At 45.0% G+C, this 18,695-nt stretch overlaps 1 protein-coding gene across 1 annotated transcript; it reads right to left on the reverse strand.

The window, feature by feature from the left end:
• Positions 1 to 6,990: 6,990 nt before the first annotated feature.
• LOC148380959 (uncharacterized) lies at positions 6,991 to 18,649 on the reverse strand. The gene is made up of 18 exons (XM_088364160.1): positions 18,518 to 18,649; positions 17,466 to 17,786; positions 17,102 to 17,377; positions 16,409 to 16,516; positions 16,273 to 16,335; positions 14,966 to 15,106; positions 13,364 to 13,687; positions 13,000 to 13,275; positions 12,549 to 12,668; positions 12,410 to 12,473; positions 11,848 to 11,932; positions 11,226 to 11,243; positions 10,413 to 10,644; positions 9,415 to 9,735; positions 9,051 to 9,326; positions 8,604 to 8,711; positions 8,468 to 8,530; positions 6,991 to 8,034 (listed from the first exon to the last, which is right to left on the reverse strand). Exons 1-18 carry the CDS (start codon positions 18,585 to 18,587, stop codon positions 7,961 to 7,963), a joined length of 2,940 nt encoding a protein of 979 aa, XP_088220286.1. The 5' UTR covers positions 18,588 to 18,649; the 3' UTR covers positions 6,991 to 7,960.
• Positions 18,650 to 18,695: the final 46 nt, after the last annotated feature.

The raw sequence follows: 18,695 nt of genomic DNA on the forward strand, positions 1-18,695 counted from the left end.
CCAGTATGACGTCTGCAGCGAGGTGCTCCGATTGGCTGCACAAAGACACACACACACATGAGTTCAGGCAGACCGGACATGATGTTGATGTTAGCGCCGCCTTGCGTTCACCAATGGGCGAGTTGATGGCGACGTCGGAGCAGGCTGCCAAACAAGGCCCATTACCTTTCTTTCGAATTGACCTTTAACAAATTTTAAGCAGTTAATTGCAGTCTAGTAAATGATTATTGAAATACAGTAAAATATAAAAGTGCAGTTTTTTTTTAAAAAGGTTTTAGACAGGAATAAACTATTGAAAGTGATGGTGATTAAAATCCAAAAGAATCAACATGACTTTGACATCAACATGACGCCCAAAGTGTCTCACTTGTTTTCCTCCACGTGATTCTTTGGCTGCTGACGGTGTTGCTGATATCACAGATGTATTTCAGGTCGGGGTGGGCGTCGCCCGCCAACGCCAGCGAGCCAGTGATGTTGTAAAGCTGCGTCTGCGTCTCTTGCTGGACCTGGCTGCTGTTGCGGAGGGCGTCAGGCAGCGCCGGCACTGTGGACCAGCGCAGTTCGGGTCGAGGGAAGATTCCGCCCGAGCTACAGATCAGCTGATCCTCATCGTCGAGACGGAAGTGGATTGAAGTGACCGCAGCTGCAAAGGGACGCCATGATAGGATAACGTCCACTCGCTTCCATTCCATTCATTGAACGACCTATGATCAGGTGGCTTGTGGACTCACCTTCCACGTTGAGCTTGATGAAGGACCTCCACTGTCCCGTGAGTGTTCCCACATAGCACATGTAGGTGCCTTCATCTGCAACCAGCACGTCCGTGATCAGCAGAGAAGCGTTCCCTTTGGGGATGTTCTCCTTGAACAGCGACGTGCGGCTCCTGAAGTGCTGGTCCTGCTCCTGCAGCTGGTCTTTCTCGTAGTAGAAGGAATGAACCTGGAGTTCGCTTGGTGACTCCCGCTTCCAGTGGATGACCACGTCATCTCCGATGGGAAAGTTGGCCTCCAAAAGGCAGGCCGCCTTCCAGCGACACCAGACGTCACGGTTGCCTGCAAAAGGTCCGCGCAATCAGGTCAGCAATGCAATGTCACACCAAATTCCTTCTGATGACATGCCCGTGTCGAGCACCTGAGCTGGAACTCAGTGACAGCTGAGTAAGTTTGACTCATCACACATGATATTCACGCGCAGATGCTCCGTGAGGGAAGCTTTGTGTTATTGACATTCATTTCAATATCTGATTCTAAATGAAATGCCACTGAATAGGCATTGATTGTTTTGCTCGTATAGTATCAAATCCACATTGAATAACAAGTGCTCAAGTTATGTTTCTTATAACAACAAATGTGTCATATTTACAAGTGCATCAACGTAAATCTTAGTCAAGATTACTGGACCGGGTATTCCCAGGAGGTCTACCATCCGAGGACGAACCTTAACCCTGCTTATCTTCCAAGGTCGAGCATTCTCAGGGTAGTATAGCCGTAATAAAAGATCCTTGGTAGATGATTGACATTCAGTTACAAATGAGACCATAGTGCAGCAACGGCAGGGAGAACAAAGGCAATTGTACTCGTAAGATACTTACTAAGAATTTGATACTTGGGGCGTCAGGGAAGTGACCTCAAGTAAAAGTACTTGTGTACTCAATTTAAAAGCAAAAGTATGTATTAAATATGTATTACTCGGTTTGTTTACTTGGCACAATGAGAGAAAAAAAGGTTTCCAGGTTTTATTAACTTTGAAAGTAAATCAAATAGCGTAAAAATGAAACTGAAATTAGCTTCGAGGCCAGCTCAATAATGACAACCTCACATGGTCTGAGACAACAGGTCAAAAACCAAGCCAAAAAAAATGCAACATTGAATCGTATGATATTTTTCATCAATTTCCCTATAACAGGTAATTAAACGAATGAGTGAATTTTTCTGGTGTGGCGTAAAATACAAGATATACGTACATCATAAAAAAGTGTATGTTTTTCTCGTTCCACTTTACCTCCAATGACCAGACGCCATAGGACAATGACCACCAAAAGGCCCACCACAGCAGTGCCGCTGCTCTTCATCTTTTCGCTTTTCTCATTGTTGCCGAGTACCCGGACTGGTCCACCAGCATTCCCCGTGGCTGGATAAGAGCTCTCAAAATAGGAGTGTTTCAGTCTTCTGCCACCCCCGCGCTCACATGTCGTAAATACCTCAGTTTGCGTTCACACTCACGCAGACTTTGTTTTACAACAGCATTGCCAATCCGCATGGTAAACTTTGAAGTCAGTGGGCGGTTCAAAAATGAGAGATGCACAAAACTCAAAACTGCTCAGCACAGTGCCTGATGGGGGGTTCTCGAGAACCCCCTAGTGCAGGGGTGGGCAAACGTTTTGACTTGCGGGCCGAATTGGGTTCTAAATTTTGACCGGGGGGCCGAACCAGGAGCAGATGGATGTAGTGTTTGTGTGAAGTAATATAAACGACCTGTAAAGGTCATTGCATAAAAGGTTTTGGCCTTTAGTAGGTAGTAAAGCGTGGATATTCAAAAAAAGTTTTTTGAAAACAAATGCATTTATTAACAGCATTAAAAAAAAAATTCCCTAAAAAACTGCTATCAGTGATTCTCATAAAATACGACACTGTTATTATGAATAACAGTCTCCATCACTTCAGTGCCTGCAGGTCAGATTAATGAAAGATGTTTATCTTATGAGATCACATCAAACGGCAAACATTCTGACCAAATATATCATCTTGAAGAATCGGTGAAAGCATACATCTAAATAAAGTAATCAAAACGGCAACATGGTGAGGGGTATCTGAAAATCAGAGCAGAGTTTTAACTCACAAACACCTGGTAACAGAGGTGAGGAAACGCGAAACGCTTACTTAAAGTAAGCCTTAAGAACTTTACAGGTTAAGATTAGTCAAAAACAGGTCCTTGAGCATCCTGCATTGTTTGAAAATGAGAATGGTCGCTAGTTTCAATCCCTGCTATTTGTACAGATCATATTCAAAATGCATTTTTTTTGCAACAAATTTGAAAGCCTCCCCTACATTTTCAGTGGGAACAGTGTTGTTTGTCTCCCTTTTTCTGCTAGTGTGTCATAGTCTGGAGTAAAATTTGTTGTGGCAATTCTTAGGAGAGATCCGAGGTGTTGGTCCGTTTACCTAGATCTGTGACGGGTTGATGTTGATGTTCATGTGGCTGAACGTCACGTCGCGTACGTCGAGCCAAATTGGCCACTCTTTTTAAACACTCGGCACTCAGTGTCCACCTACTTCTGAAGACATGCTCGCCCACCATTCCCTTCAAATTCCTCGGAATATCGCGCCATGGCGCGCTTTCCCCCAGACAAGTGCATTCAAAGGTTTGCAGAAGGTCTAGGGAAGTTCACCTGTAAAGGTTCTAGTGCGTGTCCGGTTCAATATGCAACTTTAGTAGACATCACTTCATATAAAATGTCTTTACAATAGAAACATAGTTCAGTGTGTGGAGGGGTGGGTTCGGGGGTCAGGAGGGTCCAGTCTGTCCGTTGTTGCCTCTGGCAGGGAGTTGGTTGCTCTTCTCACTTTCACCCTCTACGCCTGAAAATCCAAGGGATAATGTACATTCAGTGTTATTTTATGCAACTAAATTTAGTCCCAATAGATATCTAATTGAAAGAAATAGTCATATAAAATAGATCAAAATGATTTTGTACTCGATGGAAAGTATATTTATTTGTATTTCCCTAATTGATATAAATTTTACTTTAATATATTTACAGAAATGTTTAGTTGGAATACTAAAAACAGCAACTTACTTTTCCCGTGTCTTTTCAGGGTTGTCATTGCTGGACAACACAATGGCGCCACTTAGTGCTCATAAGTGAGTATTTCTATCCTCTACTATGGCACCTTTGACTGAGTTCAGCTCGGTCTCCTCCTCAGGGTCACGTGATGAAGATTTTGCTGCTTTTCCTAAGACACACACACATCGTGAGCATCACACATAGATGCACACACACACATGCTCGAGGGTTGCCGTGGCCTCACCTCGCATTTTCGGGTAAACCAACAAGGCTGCCAGTACCAGGACTATCAAAACCATTTCCAGGCCATTGATCCACCAGTATGACGGCTGCAGCGAGGTCCTCCGATTGGCTGCACAAAGACACACACACACTCACACACATGAGTTCAGGCAGACCGGACATGATGTTGATGTTCGCGCCGCCTTGCGTTCACCAGTGGGCGAGTTGATGGCGACGTTGGAGCAGGCTGCCAAACAAGGCCCATTACCTTTCTTTCGAATTGACCTTTAACAAATTTTAAGCAGTTAATTGCAGTCTAGTAAATGATTATTGAAATACAGTAAAATATAAAAGTGCAGGTTTTTTTTAAAGGTTTTAGACAGGAATAAACTATTGAAAGTGATGGGGATTAAAATCCATAAGAATCAACATGACTTTGACATCAACATGACGCCCAAAGTGTCTCACTTGTTTTCTTCCACGTGGTTCTTCGGCCGCTGACGGTGTTGCTGATTTCACAGATGTATTCCAGGTCGGGGTGGGCGTCGCCTGCCAACGCCAGCGAGCCGTTGATGTTGTAAAGCTGCGTCTGCGTCTCTTGCTGGACCTGGCTGCTGTTGCGGAGGGCGTCAGGCAGCGCCGGCTCTGTGGACCAGCGCAGTTCGGGTTGAGGGAAGATTCCGCCCGAGCTGCAGATCAGCTGATCCTCATTGTTGAGACGTAAGCGGATTGAAGTGACCGCAGCTGCAAAGGAACGCCATGATAGGACAACGTCTACTCGCTTGCATTCCATTCATTGAACGACCTCTGATGTACTGGCTTGTGGACTCACCTTCCACGTTGAGCTTGATGACGGACCTCCACCGTTCCGTGAGTGTTCCCACATGGCACATGTAGATGCCTTCATCTGCAACCAGCACATTGGTGATCAGCAGAGAAGCGTTCCCTTTGGGGATGTTCTCCTTGAACAGCGACGTGCGGCCCCTGAAGTGCTGGTCCTGCTCCTGCAGCTGGTCTTTCCCGTAGTCGAAGTTATGAACCTGGAGTCTGCTTGGTAACCATCGCTTCCAGTGGATGACCACGTCACCGCTGATGGGAAAGTTAGCCTCCAAAAGGCAGGGCGTCTTCCAGCGACACCAGATGTCACGGTTGCCTGCAAAACGCAATCAGGTCAGCAATGCAATGTCACACCAAATTCCTTCTGATGACATGCTCGTGTCGAGCACCTGAGCTGGAACTCAGTGACGGCTAAGTAAGGAAGTAAGCCCCCCCCCCAGCAGCTGTTTCCGTTCCACCACTTGTTCTCAAATGCCTTAGTCCCAACACTCCCATGTCGCTCTCTAAGTACTTCCAGCATGAGCAACATTCAAATAGCTTTGTGTTATTGACATTCATTTCAATATCTGATTCTAAATAAAATGCCACTAATAGGCATTGATTGTTTTGCTCGTAAAGTATCAAATCCACATTGAATAACAAGTGCTCAAGCACGGCACAATGAGAGAAAAAAAGGTTTCCAGGTTTTATTAACTTTTAAAGTTAATCAAATAGCGTAAAAATGAAACTGAAAATAGCTTCAAGGCCAGCTTGATAATGACTACCTCATATGGTCTGATGAGACAACAGGTCAAAAACCAAGCCATAAAAAAATGCTACATTGAATCGTATGATATTTTTCTTATCATGAATTTCATCGGTTTCCCTATTAATTAAACGAGTGAGACTTATCACATTATAACCTCACATTGAACTTCTTTTACTGGTGTGGCATAAAATACAAGATATACGTACATCATCAAAAAAGTATATATTTGTCTCGTTCCACCTTACCTCCAATGACCAGACGCCATAGGACAGTGACCACCAAAAAGCCCACTGCAGCAGTCCCGCTGCTCTTCATCATCGTGCTTTTCTCATTGGTGTCAGTCCGGATAGGACTGGTCCACCAGCATTCCCGTGGCCGGATAAGAGCTCTAAAAATACGAGCGTCAAAGTCTTCTGCCGCACCCCGCTCACATGACATGAATAACTCAGTTTGCGTTGTCTCACTCACGTGGACATAGTTTTACAGTAGAATTGCCAGTCCGCATATTAAACTTTGAAGCCACTGGGCAGTCCAAAAATGAGAGATGCACAAAACTCAAAACTGCTCAGCACCGTGCCTGGTGGGGCGGTCCTCGAGAGCCCTCCTGGTGTCTCCTTCCTAATTAAGCGTCGTTAGGGATACGCAATCTCACAAAACTGAACACACTCCTCAGATTTTTGGCAATATTTTTACCGTCCTTTCAAAATCAGTCAAATTGCAAAAGTGAGTACACCCCTACGTGAAAAGTCACCCCCCCACCCCCCCCCCGCCTCCCCACACACACACAGTTGCGCAAAAGGGTTCAGATATACGTACATCATCAAAAAAGTATATATTTGTCTCGTTCCACCTTACCTCCAATGACCACACGCCATAGGACAGTGACCACCAAAAAGCCCACCGCAGCAGTCCTGCTGCTCTTCATCATGGCGCTATTCTCATTGGTGCCGAGTACCCGGACTGGTCCACCAGCATTCCCCGTGGCTGGATAAGAGCTCTAAAAATACGAGCGTTTCATTCTTCTGCCACACCCCCGCTCTGAAGCACGTCGTGAGACCTCAGTTTGCGTTCACACTCACGCGGACTTTGTTTTACAACAGCATTGCCAATCCGCATGGTAAACTTTGAAGTCAGTGGGCGGTTCAAAAATGAGAGATGCACAAAACTCAAAACTGCTCAGCACAGTGCCTGATGGGGGGTTCTCGAGAACCCCCTAGTGCAGGGGTGGGCAAACTTTTTGACTTGCGGGCCGAATTGGGTTCTAAATTTTGACCGGGGGGCCGAACCAGGAGCAGATGGATGTAGTGTTTGTGTGAAGTAATATAAACGACCTGTAAAGGTCATTGCATAAAAGGTTTTGGCCTTTAGTAGGTAGTAAAGCGTGGATATTCAAAAAAAGTTTTTGGAAAACAAATGCATTTATTAACAGCATTAAAAAAAAAATCCCTAAAAAACTGCTATCAGTGATTCTCATAAAATACGACACTGTTATTATGAATAACAGTCTCCATCACTTCAGTGCCTGCACGTCAGATTAATGAAAGATGTTTATCTTATGAGATCACATCAAACGGCAAACATTCTGACCAAATATATCATCTTGAAGAATCGGTGAAAGCATACATCTAAATAAAGTAATCAAAACGGCAACATGGTGAGGGGTATCTGAAAATCAGAGCAGAGTTTTAACTCACAAACACCTGGTAACAGAGGTGAGGAAACGCGAAACACTTAAAGTAAGCCTTAAGAACTTTACAGGTTAAGATTAGTCAAAAACAGGTGGTGCATCAATGTCCTTGAGCATCCTGCATTGTTTGAAAATGAGAATGGTCGCTAGTTTCAATCCCTGCTATTTGTACAGATCATATTCAAAATGCATTTTTTTTGCAACAAATTTGAAAGCCTCCCCTACATTTTCAGTGGGAACAGTGTTGTTTGTCTCCCTTTTTTTGCTAGTGTGTCGTAGTCTGGAGTAAAATTTGTTGTGGCAATTCTTAGGAGAGATCCGAGGTGTTGGTCCGTTTACCTAGATCTGTGACGGGTTGATGTTGATGTTCATGTGGCTGAACGTCACGTCGCGTACGTCGAGCCAAATTGGCCACTCTTTTTAAACACTCGGCACTCAGTGTCCACCTACTTCTGAAGACATGCTCGCCCACCATTCCCTTCAAATTCCTCGGAATATCGCGCCATGGCGCGCTTTCCCCCAGACAAGTGCATTCAAAGGTTTGCAGAAGGTCTAGGGAAGTTCACCTGTAAAGGTTCTAGTGCGTGTCCGGTTCAATATGCAACTTTAGTAGACATCACTTCATATAAAATGTCTTTACAATAGAAACATAGTTCAGTGTGTGGAGGGGTGGGGTCGGGGGTCAGGAGGGTCCAGTCTGTCCGTTGTTGCCTCTGGCAGGGAGTTGGTTGCTCTTCTCACTTTCACCCTCTACGCCTGAAAATCCAAGGGATAATGTACATTCAGTGTTATTTTATGCAACTAAATTTAATCCCAATAGGTATATAATTGAAAGAAATAGTCACATAAAATAGATCAAAATGATTTTGTACTCAATGGCAAGTACATTTATTTGTATTTCCCTAATTGATATCAATTTTACTTTAATATATTTACAGAAATGTTTAATTGGAATACTATATTGCACTCATTTGAATTACTTGTTCCTCAAACATATGAAATTTTTCCTTGATATTTTTGTACTAATTTAAATTCGATGGTCATTGATGGAAACACGAGACATATTTTACAAAAAAGATGAAAACAGCAACTTATTTTTCCCGTGTCTTTTCAGGGTTGTCATTGCTGGACAACACAATGGCGCCACCTAGTGCTCATACGCAAGTATTTTTATCCTCTACTCTTGTACCTTTGACCGAGTTCAGCTCGATCTCCTCCTCAGGGTCACATGATGAAGATTTTGCTGCTTTTCCTAAGACACACACACATTGTGAGCATCACACATAGATGCACACGCACATGCTCGAGGGTTGCCGTGGCCTCACCTCGCATTTTCGGGTAAACCAACAAGGCTGCCAGTACCAGGACTATCAAAACCATTTCCAGGCCATTGATCCACCAGTATGACGGCTGCAGCGAGGTCCTCCGATTGGCTGCACAAAGACACACACACACTCACACACATGAGTTCAGGCAGACCGGACATGATGTTGATGTTCGCGCCGCCTTGCGTTCACCAGTGGGCGAGTTGATGGCGACGTTGGAGCAGGCTGCCAAACAAGGCCCGTTACCTTTCTTTCGAATTGACCTTTAACAAATTTTAAGCAGTTAATTGCAGTCTAGTAAATGATTATTGAAATACAGTAAAATATAAAAGTGCAGGTTTTTTTAAAAAGGTTTTAGACAGGAATAAACTATTGAAAGTGATGGGGATTAAAATCCATAAGAATCAACATGACTTTGACATCAACATGACGCCCAAAGTGTCTCACTTGTTTTCTTCCACGTGGTTCTTCGGCCGCTGACGGTGTTGCTGATTTCACAGATGTATTCCAGGTCGGGGTGGGCGTCGCCTGCCAACGCCAGCGAGCCGTTGATGTTGTAAAGCTGCGTCTGCGTCTCTTGCTGGACCTGGCTGCTGTTGCGGAGGGCGTCAGGCAGCGCCGGCTCTGTGGACCAGCGCAGTTCGGGTTGAGGGAAGATTCCGCCCGAGCTGCAGATCAGCTGATCCTCATTGTTGAGACGTAAGCGGATTGAAGTGACCGCAGCTGCAAAGGAACGCCATGATAGGACAACGTCTACTCGCTTGCATTCCATTCATTGAACGACCTCTGATGTACTGGCTTGTGGACTCACCTTCCACGTTGAGCTTGATGACGGACCTCCACCGTTCCGTGAGTGTTCCCACATGGCACATGTAGATGCCTTCATCTGCAACCAGCACATTGGTGATCAGCAGAGAAGCGTTCCCTTTGGGGATGTTCTCCTTGAACAGCGACGTGCGGCCCCTGAAGTGCTGGTCCTGCTCCTGCAGCTGGTCTTTCCCGTAGTCGAAGTTATGAACCTGGAGTCTGCTTGGTAACCATCGCTTCCAGTGGATGACCACGTCACCGCTGATGGGAAAGTTAGCCTCCAAAAGGCAGGGCGTCTTCCAGCGACACCAGATGTCACGGTTGCCTGCAAAACGCAATCAGGTCAGCAATGCAATGTCACACCAAATTCCTTCTGATGACATGCTCGTGTCGAGCACCTGAGCTGGAACTCAGTGACGGCTAAGTAAGGAAGTAAGCCCCCCCCCCAGCAGCTGTTTCCGTTCCACCACTTGTTCTCAAATGCCTTAGTCCCAACACTCCCATGTCGCTCTCTAAGTACTTCCAGCATGAGCAACATTCAAATAGCTTTGTGTTATTGACATTCATTTCAATATCTGATTCTAAAGGAAGTGCCACTAATAGGCATTGATTGTTTTGCTCGTAAAGTATCAAATCCACATTGAATAACAAGTGCTCAAGCATGGCACAATGAGAGAAAAAAAGGTTTCCAGGTTTTATTAACTTTGAAAGTTAATCAAATAGCGTAAAAATGAAACTGAAAATAGCTTCAAGGCCAGCTTGATAATGACTACCTCATATGGTCTGATGAGACAACAGGTCAAAAACCAAGCCATAAAAAAATGCTACATTGAATCGTATGATATTTTTCTTATCATGAATTTCATCGGTTTCCCTATTAATTAAACGAGTGAGACTTATCACATTATAACCTCACATTGAACTTCTTTTTCTGGTGTGGCATAAAATACAAGATATACGTACATCATCAAAAAAGTATATATTTGTCTCGTTCCACCTTACCTCCAATGACCAGACGCCATAGGACAGTGACCACCAAAAAGCCCACTGCAGCAGTCCCGCTGCTCTTCATCATCGTGCTTTTCTCATTGGTGCCAGTCCGGATAGGACTGGTCCACCAGCATTCCCGTGGCTGGATAAGAGCTCTAAAAATACGAGCGTCAAAGTCTTCTGCCGCACCCCGCTCACATGACATGAATAACTCAGTTTGCGTTGTCTCACTCACGTGGACATAGTTTTACAGTAGAATTGCCAGTCCGCATATTAAACTTTGAAGCCACTGGGCGGTCCAAAAATGAGAGATGCACAAAACTCAAAACTGCTCAGCACCGTGCCTGGTGGGGCGGTCCTCGAGAGCCCTCCTGGTGTCTCCTTCCTAATTAAGCGTCGTTAGGGATACGCAATCTCACAAAACTGAACACACTCCTCAGATTTTTGGCAATATTTTTACTGTCCTTTCAAAATAAGTCAAATTGCAAAAGCGTCAGCGGTCAAGAGTTGAAGAATCTGTTGCTGAACGTCCATGTTGACGCTCTGAACGTGATCACGCTTTGGGAATTTGCAGGCGGGACGCTGGCAAATCATTCTAGTCGGGCTACATTCCACATCTGGATTGCGTTTTCTCTCTCTCTCTCTCTCTCTCTCTCTCTCTCTCTCTCTCTCTCTCTCTCTCTCTCTCTCTCTCTCTCTCTCTCTCTCTCTCTCGGGAGCTCAACACCCAAATTCATAAGGTTTGTTTCTGACCCAAAGCTACCAAGGAAGTTAGTCCACTTCTTCCAGTCTCTGTGACATTCCAAACCAAATGGCCAATGTCACCGGCATGTTGCGGCGAGACTGGAAGAGTCACAGAAAGGCACAGTTGTGACATTTTGAGCCCTCATACAGCAATTGTGAGTTTGGCCTTCAGCCAGCTGGTTCGAAACATTGCACAAGTGCATACAAAGGTTTGCAGAAGGTCTAGGGAAGTTCACCTGTCAGGGTTCTAGTGCAGGGGGGTCAAACTCATTTTTTTCGCGGGCCGCATTGTAGTCATAGCTTCTTTCGGAGGGCCATTATGACTGTCAACCCATATAAATGTATGAATACTCATATTATATACAGTAAAATCACTTCATACAAAATGTCTTTACAATAGAAACATAGTTCAGTGTGTGGAGGGGTGGGGTCGGGGGTCACGAGGGTCCAGTCTGTCCGTTGTTGCCTCTGGCAGGAAGTTGGTTGCTCTTCTCAAGCAACCTTGAAAATCCAAGAGATAATGCAATGTTATTTTATGCAACTAAATTTAGTCCCAATAGATATCTAATTTAACTTTAACAAGAGCTGCTTCGGCGCTGTGAAGTGGGCGGAATCCGGACTGGAAGGGTTCATAGAGGTCGTTGAGGTAGTAGACATCACTTCATACAAAATGTCTTTACAATAGAAACATAGTTCAGTTTGTGGAGGGGTGGGGTCGGGGGTCACAAAGGTCCAGTCTGTCCGTTGTTGCCTCTGGCAGGAAGTTGGTTGCTCTTCTCACTTTCACCCTTGACGCCTGAAAATCCAAAGAATAATGCAATGTTATTTTATGCAATTAAATTTAGTCCCAATAGATATCCAATTGAAAGAAATAGTCATGTAAAATAGATCAAAATGATTTTGTACTCGACGGCAAGTACATGTATTTGTATTTTCCTAATTGATATCAATTTTACTTTAATATATTTACAGAAATGTTTAATTGGAATACTATATTGCACTCATTTGAATTACTTGTTCCTCAAACATCTGAAATACTTCCTTGATTTTTTTGTTCTAATTTAAATTCGATGGTCATTGATGGAAAAACGAGACATATTTTACAAAAAAGATGAAAACAGCAACTTATTTTTCCCGTGTCTTTTTCCTAAGACACACACACACACACACACACACACACACACACACACACACATATTGTGAGCATCACACAATGGCGCCACTTAGTGCTCATAAGTGAGTATTTCTATCCTCTACTATGGCACCTTTTGACTGAGTTCAGCGCGGTCTCCTCCTCAGGGTCACGTGATGAGGATTTTGCTGCTTTTCCTAAGACACACACACATCGTGAGCATCACACATAGATGCACACACACACATGGTCGAGGGTTGCCGTGGCCTCACCTCGCATCTTCAGGTAAACCAACAGTACCAGGACTGTCAACGCCAGTACCAGGACTATCAACGCCACTTCCAGGCCGACGATCCACCAGTATGACGTCTGCAGCGAGGTGCTCCGATTGGCTGCACAAAGACACACACACACATGAGTTCAGGCAGACCGGACATGATGTTGATGTTAGCGCCGCCTTGCGTTCACCAATGGGCGAGTTGATGGCGACGTCGGAGCAGGCTGCCAAACAAGGCCCATTACCTTTCTTTCGAATTGACCTTTAACAAATTTTAAGCAGTTAATTGCAGTCTAGTAAATGATTATTGAAATACAGTAAAATATAAAAGTGCAGGTTTTTTTAAAAAGGTTTTAGACAGGAATAAACTATTGAAAGTGATGGTGATTAAAATCCAAAAGAATCAACATGACTTTGACATCAACATGACGCCCAAAGTGTCTCACTTGTTTTCCTCCACGTGATTCTTTGGCTGCTGACGGTGTTGCTGATATCACAGATGTATTTCAGGTCGGGGTGGGCGTCGCCCGCCAACGCCAGCGAGCCAGTGATGTTGTAAAGCTGCGTCTGCGTCTCTTGCTGGACCTGGCTGCTGTTGCGGAGGGCGTCAGGCAGCGCCGGCTCTGTGGACCAGCGCAGTTCGGGTTGAGGGACGATTCCGCCCGAGCTACAGATCAGCTGATCCTCATCGTCGAGACGGAAGTGGATTGAAGTGACCGCAGCTGCAAAGGGACGCCATGATAGGATAACGTCCACTCGCTTCCATTCCATTCATTGAACGACCTATGATCAGGTGGCTTGTGGACTCACCTTCCACGTTGAGCTTGATGAAGGACCTCCACTGTCCCGTGAGTGTTCCCACATAGCACATGTAGGTGCCTTCATCTGCAACCAGCACGTCCGTGATCAGCAGAGAAGCGTTCCCTTTGGGGATGTTCTCCTTGAACAGCGATGTGCGGCCCCTGAAGTGCTGGTCCTGCTCCTGCAGCTGGTCTTTCCCGTAGTCGAAGTTATGAACCTGGAGTTTGCTTGGTAACCATCGCTCCCAGTGGATGACCACATCATCATCTCTGATGGGAAAGTTGGCCTCCAAAAGGCAGGCCGCCTTCCAGCGACACCAGACGTCACGGTTGCCTGCAAAAGGTCCGCGCAATCAGGTCAGCAATGCAATGTCACACCAAATTCCTTCTCCGTGAGGGAAGCCCCACTCCCAACCCCCACCGCACAGCAGTTGTTTCCGTTCCACCACTTGTTCTCAAACGCCTTACTCCCAACACTCCCATGTCGCTCAGCAATGCAATGTCACACCAAATTCCTTCTGATGACATGCCCGTGTCGAGCACCTGAGCTGGAACTCAGTGACGGCGAAGTAAGCAAGTAAGTCCCCCCCCCTCCCCAGCAGTTGTTTCTGTTCCACCACTTGTTCTCAAACGCCTTGCTCCCAACACTCCCATGTCGCTCTCTAAGTACTTTCAGCGTGTGCAACATTCAAATAGCTTTGTGTTTGTCACGTCTCGTCCCCAACTGCTCCACTATGTGTCTGTTGTCTTGGTTTCTGTCTGTGTGCTCGCCCCTCCCCTCCTGTGTGCCCATGATCAGTGTGACTATTCCCACCTGCCTCTCGTTACCTGTCGTGTATATAAGTCCTGTCTGCCCCTCACTCCCTGTCGGATCATTGGTTGTGGTTGTTCGGTGTTGGATTTACGCTGTGTGTTCCTGTCATGAGGTCTTTTTTGGTTCCTGTTGTCGTCCGGTCTTGCTGTCGCCATGTCCTGATGTCGTCTGGTTTCACGTCCCGGTCAGTCATCCATGTTATTGTGGTTACGTCGTGTCAATTTGCCTTTTTTGAGTTCACCAATAAACCCTGGTCCAAGCTGCACTTGGTCGTCCTGCTCCATGCTCCACCCGACCGTGACAGTGTTATTGACATTCATTTCGAGATCTGATTCTAAATGAAATGCCACCAAATAGGCATTGATTGTTTTGCTCGTAAAGTATCAAATCCACATTGAATAACAAGTGCTCAAGTTATGTAGGGAAAAACAAAGGCACTTGTACTCGTAAGATACTTACTAAGAATTAGATACTTGGGGCGTCAGGGAAGTGACCTCAAGTAAAAGTACTTGTGTACTCAATTTGAAAGCGAAAGTATGAAACTGAAAATAGCTTCGAGGCCAGCTCGATAATGAAAACCTCATATGGTCTGAGACAACAGGTCAAAAAACAAGCCAAAAAAAAAAAAAAAAGCTACATTGAATCGTATATTTTTCATCAATTTCCCTATAACGGGTAATTACACGAGTGAGACTTATCACATTATAACGCCATGTTGAACTTTTTTTTTCTCGTTTGGCATAAAATACAAGATATACGTGCATCATAAAAAACTATGTTTGTCTCGTTCCACCTTACCTCCAATGGCCAGACGCCATAGGACAATGACCACCAAAAAGCCCACCGCAGCAGTGCCGCTGCTCTTCATCTTTGCGCTTTTCTCATTGTTGCCGAGTATCCGGACTGGTCCACCAGCATTCCCGAGGCTGGATAAGATCTCTTAAATAGGCTTGTCAAAGTCTTCTGCCACACCCCCGGTCAGAGTTTGCGTTGTCACACTCACGCGGACATTGTTTTACAGTAGAATTGCCAGTCCGCATGTTAAACTTTGAATTCACTGGGCGGTCCAAAAATGAGAGATACACAAAACTCACAACTACTCAGCACCGTGCCTGGTGGGGGGTTCTCGAGAGCGCCTCTAGTGTCCCCCTCCTATTTAAGCGTCGTTAGGGATACGCAATCTCACAAAACTGAACACACTCCTCAGATTTTTGGCAATATTTTTACTGTCCTTTCAAAATCAGTCAACACGCAGCCATTAATTTTCATATTGCAAAAGTGAGTACACCCCTACGTGATAAGTCACAGACCCCCCCCCCCCCTCCCACACACACACACACACAGTTGCGCAACAGGGTTTAGTTCTGAAGACATGCTCGCCCACCTTTCCCTTCAATTTCCTCGGAATATCGCGCCATGGCGCGCTTTCCCCCAGACAAGTGCATTCAAAGGTTTGCAGAAGGTCTAGGGAAGTTCACCTGTAAAGGTTCTAGTGCGTGTCCGGTTCAATATGCAACTTTAGTAGACATCACTTCATATAAATTGTCTTTACAATAGAAACATAGTTCAGTGTGTGGAGGGGTGGGGTCGGGGGTCACGAGGGTCCAGTCGGTCCGTTGTTGCCTCTGGCAGGGAGTTGGTTGCTCTTCTCACTTTCACCCTCTATGCCTGAAAATCCAAGGGATAATGTACATTCAGTGTTATTTTATGCAACTAAATTTAATCCCAATAGGTATATAATTGAAAGAAATAGTCATATAAAATAGATCAAAATGATTTTGTACTCGATGGCAAGTACATGTATTTGTATTTTCCTAATTGATATCAATTTTACTTTAATATATTTACAGAAATGTTTAATTGGAATACTATATTGCACTCATTTGAATTACTCGGGGGAATTGTTTCTCAAACATATGAAAATTTTCATTGATATTTTTGTACTAATTTAAATTCGATGGTCATTGATGGAAAAACGAGACATACTTTATGTATGAAAACAGCAACTTATTTTTCCCGTGTCTTTTCAGGGTTGTTATTGCTGGACAACACAATGGCGCCACCTAGTGCTCATACGTAAGTATTTTTATCCTCTACTCTTGTACCTTTGACCGAGTTCAGCTCGGTCTCCTCCTCAGGGTCACATGATGAAGATTTTGCTGCTTTTCCTAAGACACACACACACATTGTGAGCATCACACATAGATGCACACACATGCTCGAGGGTTGCCGTGGCCTCACCTCGCATTTTCGGGTAAACCAACTTGGCTGCCAGTACCAGGACTATCAAAACCACTTCCAGGCCGACGATCCACCAGTATGACGTCTGCAGCGAGGTGCTCCGATTGGCTGCACAAAGACACACACACACACACACTCACACATGAGTTCAGGCAGACCGGACATGATGTTGATGTTAGCGCCGCCTTGCGTTCACCAGTGGGCGAGTTGATGGCGACGTCGGAGCAGGCTGCCAAACAAGGCCATTACCTTTCTTTCAAATAGACCTTGAACAAATCTTAAGCAGTTAATTGCAGTCTAGTAAATGATTATTGAAATACAGTCCAGGCTTTCATTTCTTTGAAGCGCTTTCAACATCACATTTTATCTGTGATGTGTAACAGACTTTGTACCAGTCAGCGCCATGTTTTTATCCACCGCATACTTTTTCATTGGAGAAAAGCTTGAGGCACACCACCAACAAAAATCTGTCAAGTATATTAGTATACTACAATAAAAGACATTTTAAATGTCCTATATATGAGAGTGGGATCATTGAATAAAAAAACGTCCTGTTTGTATTTTTTTTTATATAAAGGTGCAGGTTTTTTAAAAAAGGTTTTAGACAGGAATAAACTATTGAAAGTGATGGTGATTAAAATCCACAAGAATCAACATGACTTTGACATCAACATGACGCCCAAAGTGTCTCACTTGTTTTCTTCCACGTGGTTCTTTGGCTGCTGACGGTGTTGCTGATATCACAGATGTATTCCAGGTCGGGGTGGGCGTCGCCCGCCAACGCCAGCGAGCCGTTGATGTTGTAAAGCTGCGTCTGCGTCTCTTGCTGGACCTGGCTGCTGTTGTGGAGGGCGTCAGGCAGCGCCGGCTCTGTGGACCAGCGCAGTTCGGGTTGAGGGAAGATTCCGCCCGAGCTACAGATCAGCTGATCCTCATTGTTGAGACGGAAGCGGATTGAAGTGACCGCAGCTGCAAAGGGACGCCATGATAGGATAACGTCCACTCGCTTCCATTCCATTCACTGAACGACCTCTGATGTACTGGCTTGTGGACTCACCTTCCACGTTGAGCTTGATGAAGGACCTCCACTGTCCCGTGAGTGTTCCCACATAGCACATGTAGGTGCCTTCATCTGCAACCAGCACGTCCGTGATCAGCAGAGAAGCGTTCCCTTTGGGGATGTTCTCCTTGAACAGCGACGTGCGGCCCCTGAAGTGCTGGTCCTGCTCCTGCAGCTGGTCTTTTCCGTAGTCGAAGTTATGAACTAGGAGTTTGCTTGGTAACCATCGCTCCCAGTGGATGACCACGTCATCTCCGATGGGAAAGTTGGCCTCCAAAAGGCAGGGCGTCTTCCAGCGACACCAGACGTCACGGTTGCCTGCAAAACGCAATCAGGTCAGCAATGCAATGTCACACCATTGAGAGATCAAATTTCTTCTAATAACATGCCCGTGTCGAGCACCTGAGCTGGAACTCAGTGTCAGCTGAGTAAGTTTTACTCATCACATATGATACTCACGCGCAGATGCTCCGTGAGGGAAGCCCCCCACACCCCGCAACAGCTGTTTCCGTCCCACCACTTGTTCTCAAACGCCTTACTCCCAACACTCCCATGTCGCTCTCTAAGTACTTCGAGCATGAGCAACATTCAAATAGTTTTGTGTTATTGACATTCATTTCAATATCTGATTCTAAATAAAATGCCACTAATAGGCATTGATTGTTTTGCTCGTAAAGTATCAAATCCACATTGAATAACAAGTGCTCAAGCACGGCACAATGAGAGAAAAACAGGTTTCCAGGTTTTATTAACTTTTAAAGTTAATCAAATAGCGTAAAAATGAAACTGAAAATAGCTTCAAGGCCAGCTTGATAATGACTACCTCATATGGTCTGATGAGACAACAGGTCAAAAACCAAGCCATAAAAAAATGCTACATTGACTCGTATATTTTTTTTATCATGAATTTCATCGGTTTCCCTATTAATTAAACGAGTGAGACTTATCACATTATAACCTCACATTGAACTTCTTTTTCTGGTGTGGCATAAAATACAAGATATACGTACATCATCAAAAAAGTATATATTTGTCTCGTTCCACCTTACCTCCAATGACCAGACGCCATAGGACAGTGACCACCAAAAAGCCCACTGCAGCAGTCCCGCTGCTCTTCATCAACGTGCTTTTCTCATTGGTGCCAGTCCGGATAGGACTAGTCCACCAGCATTCCCGGGGCTGGATAAGATCTCTTAAATAGGCTTGTCAAAGTCTTCTGCCACACCC

The sequence above is a fragment of the Syngnathus floridae genome, chromosome 20, assembly GCF_059516105.1.
Source record: "Syngnathus floridae isolate MCC-2025c chromosome 20, RoL_Sflo_1.0, whole genome shotgun sequence".
NCBI classification, from domain to species: Eukaryota; Metazoa; Chordata; class Actinopteri; order Syngnathiformes; family Syngnathidae; genus Syngnathus; species Syngnathus floridae.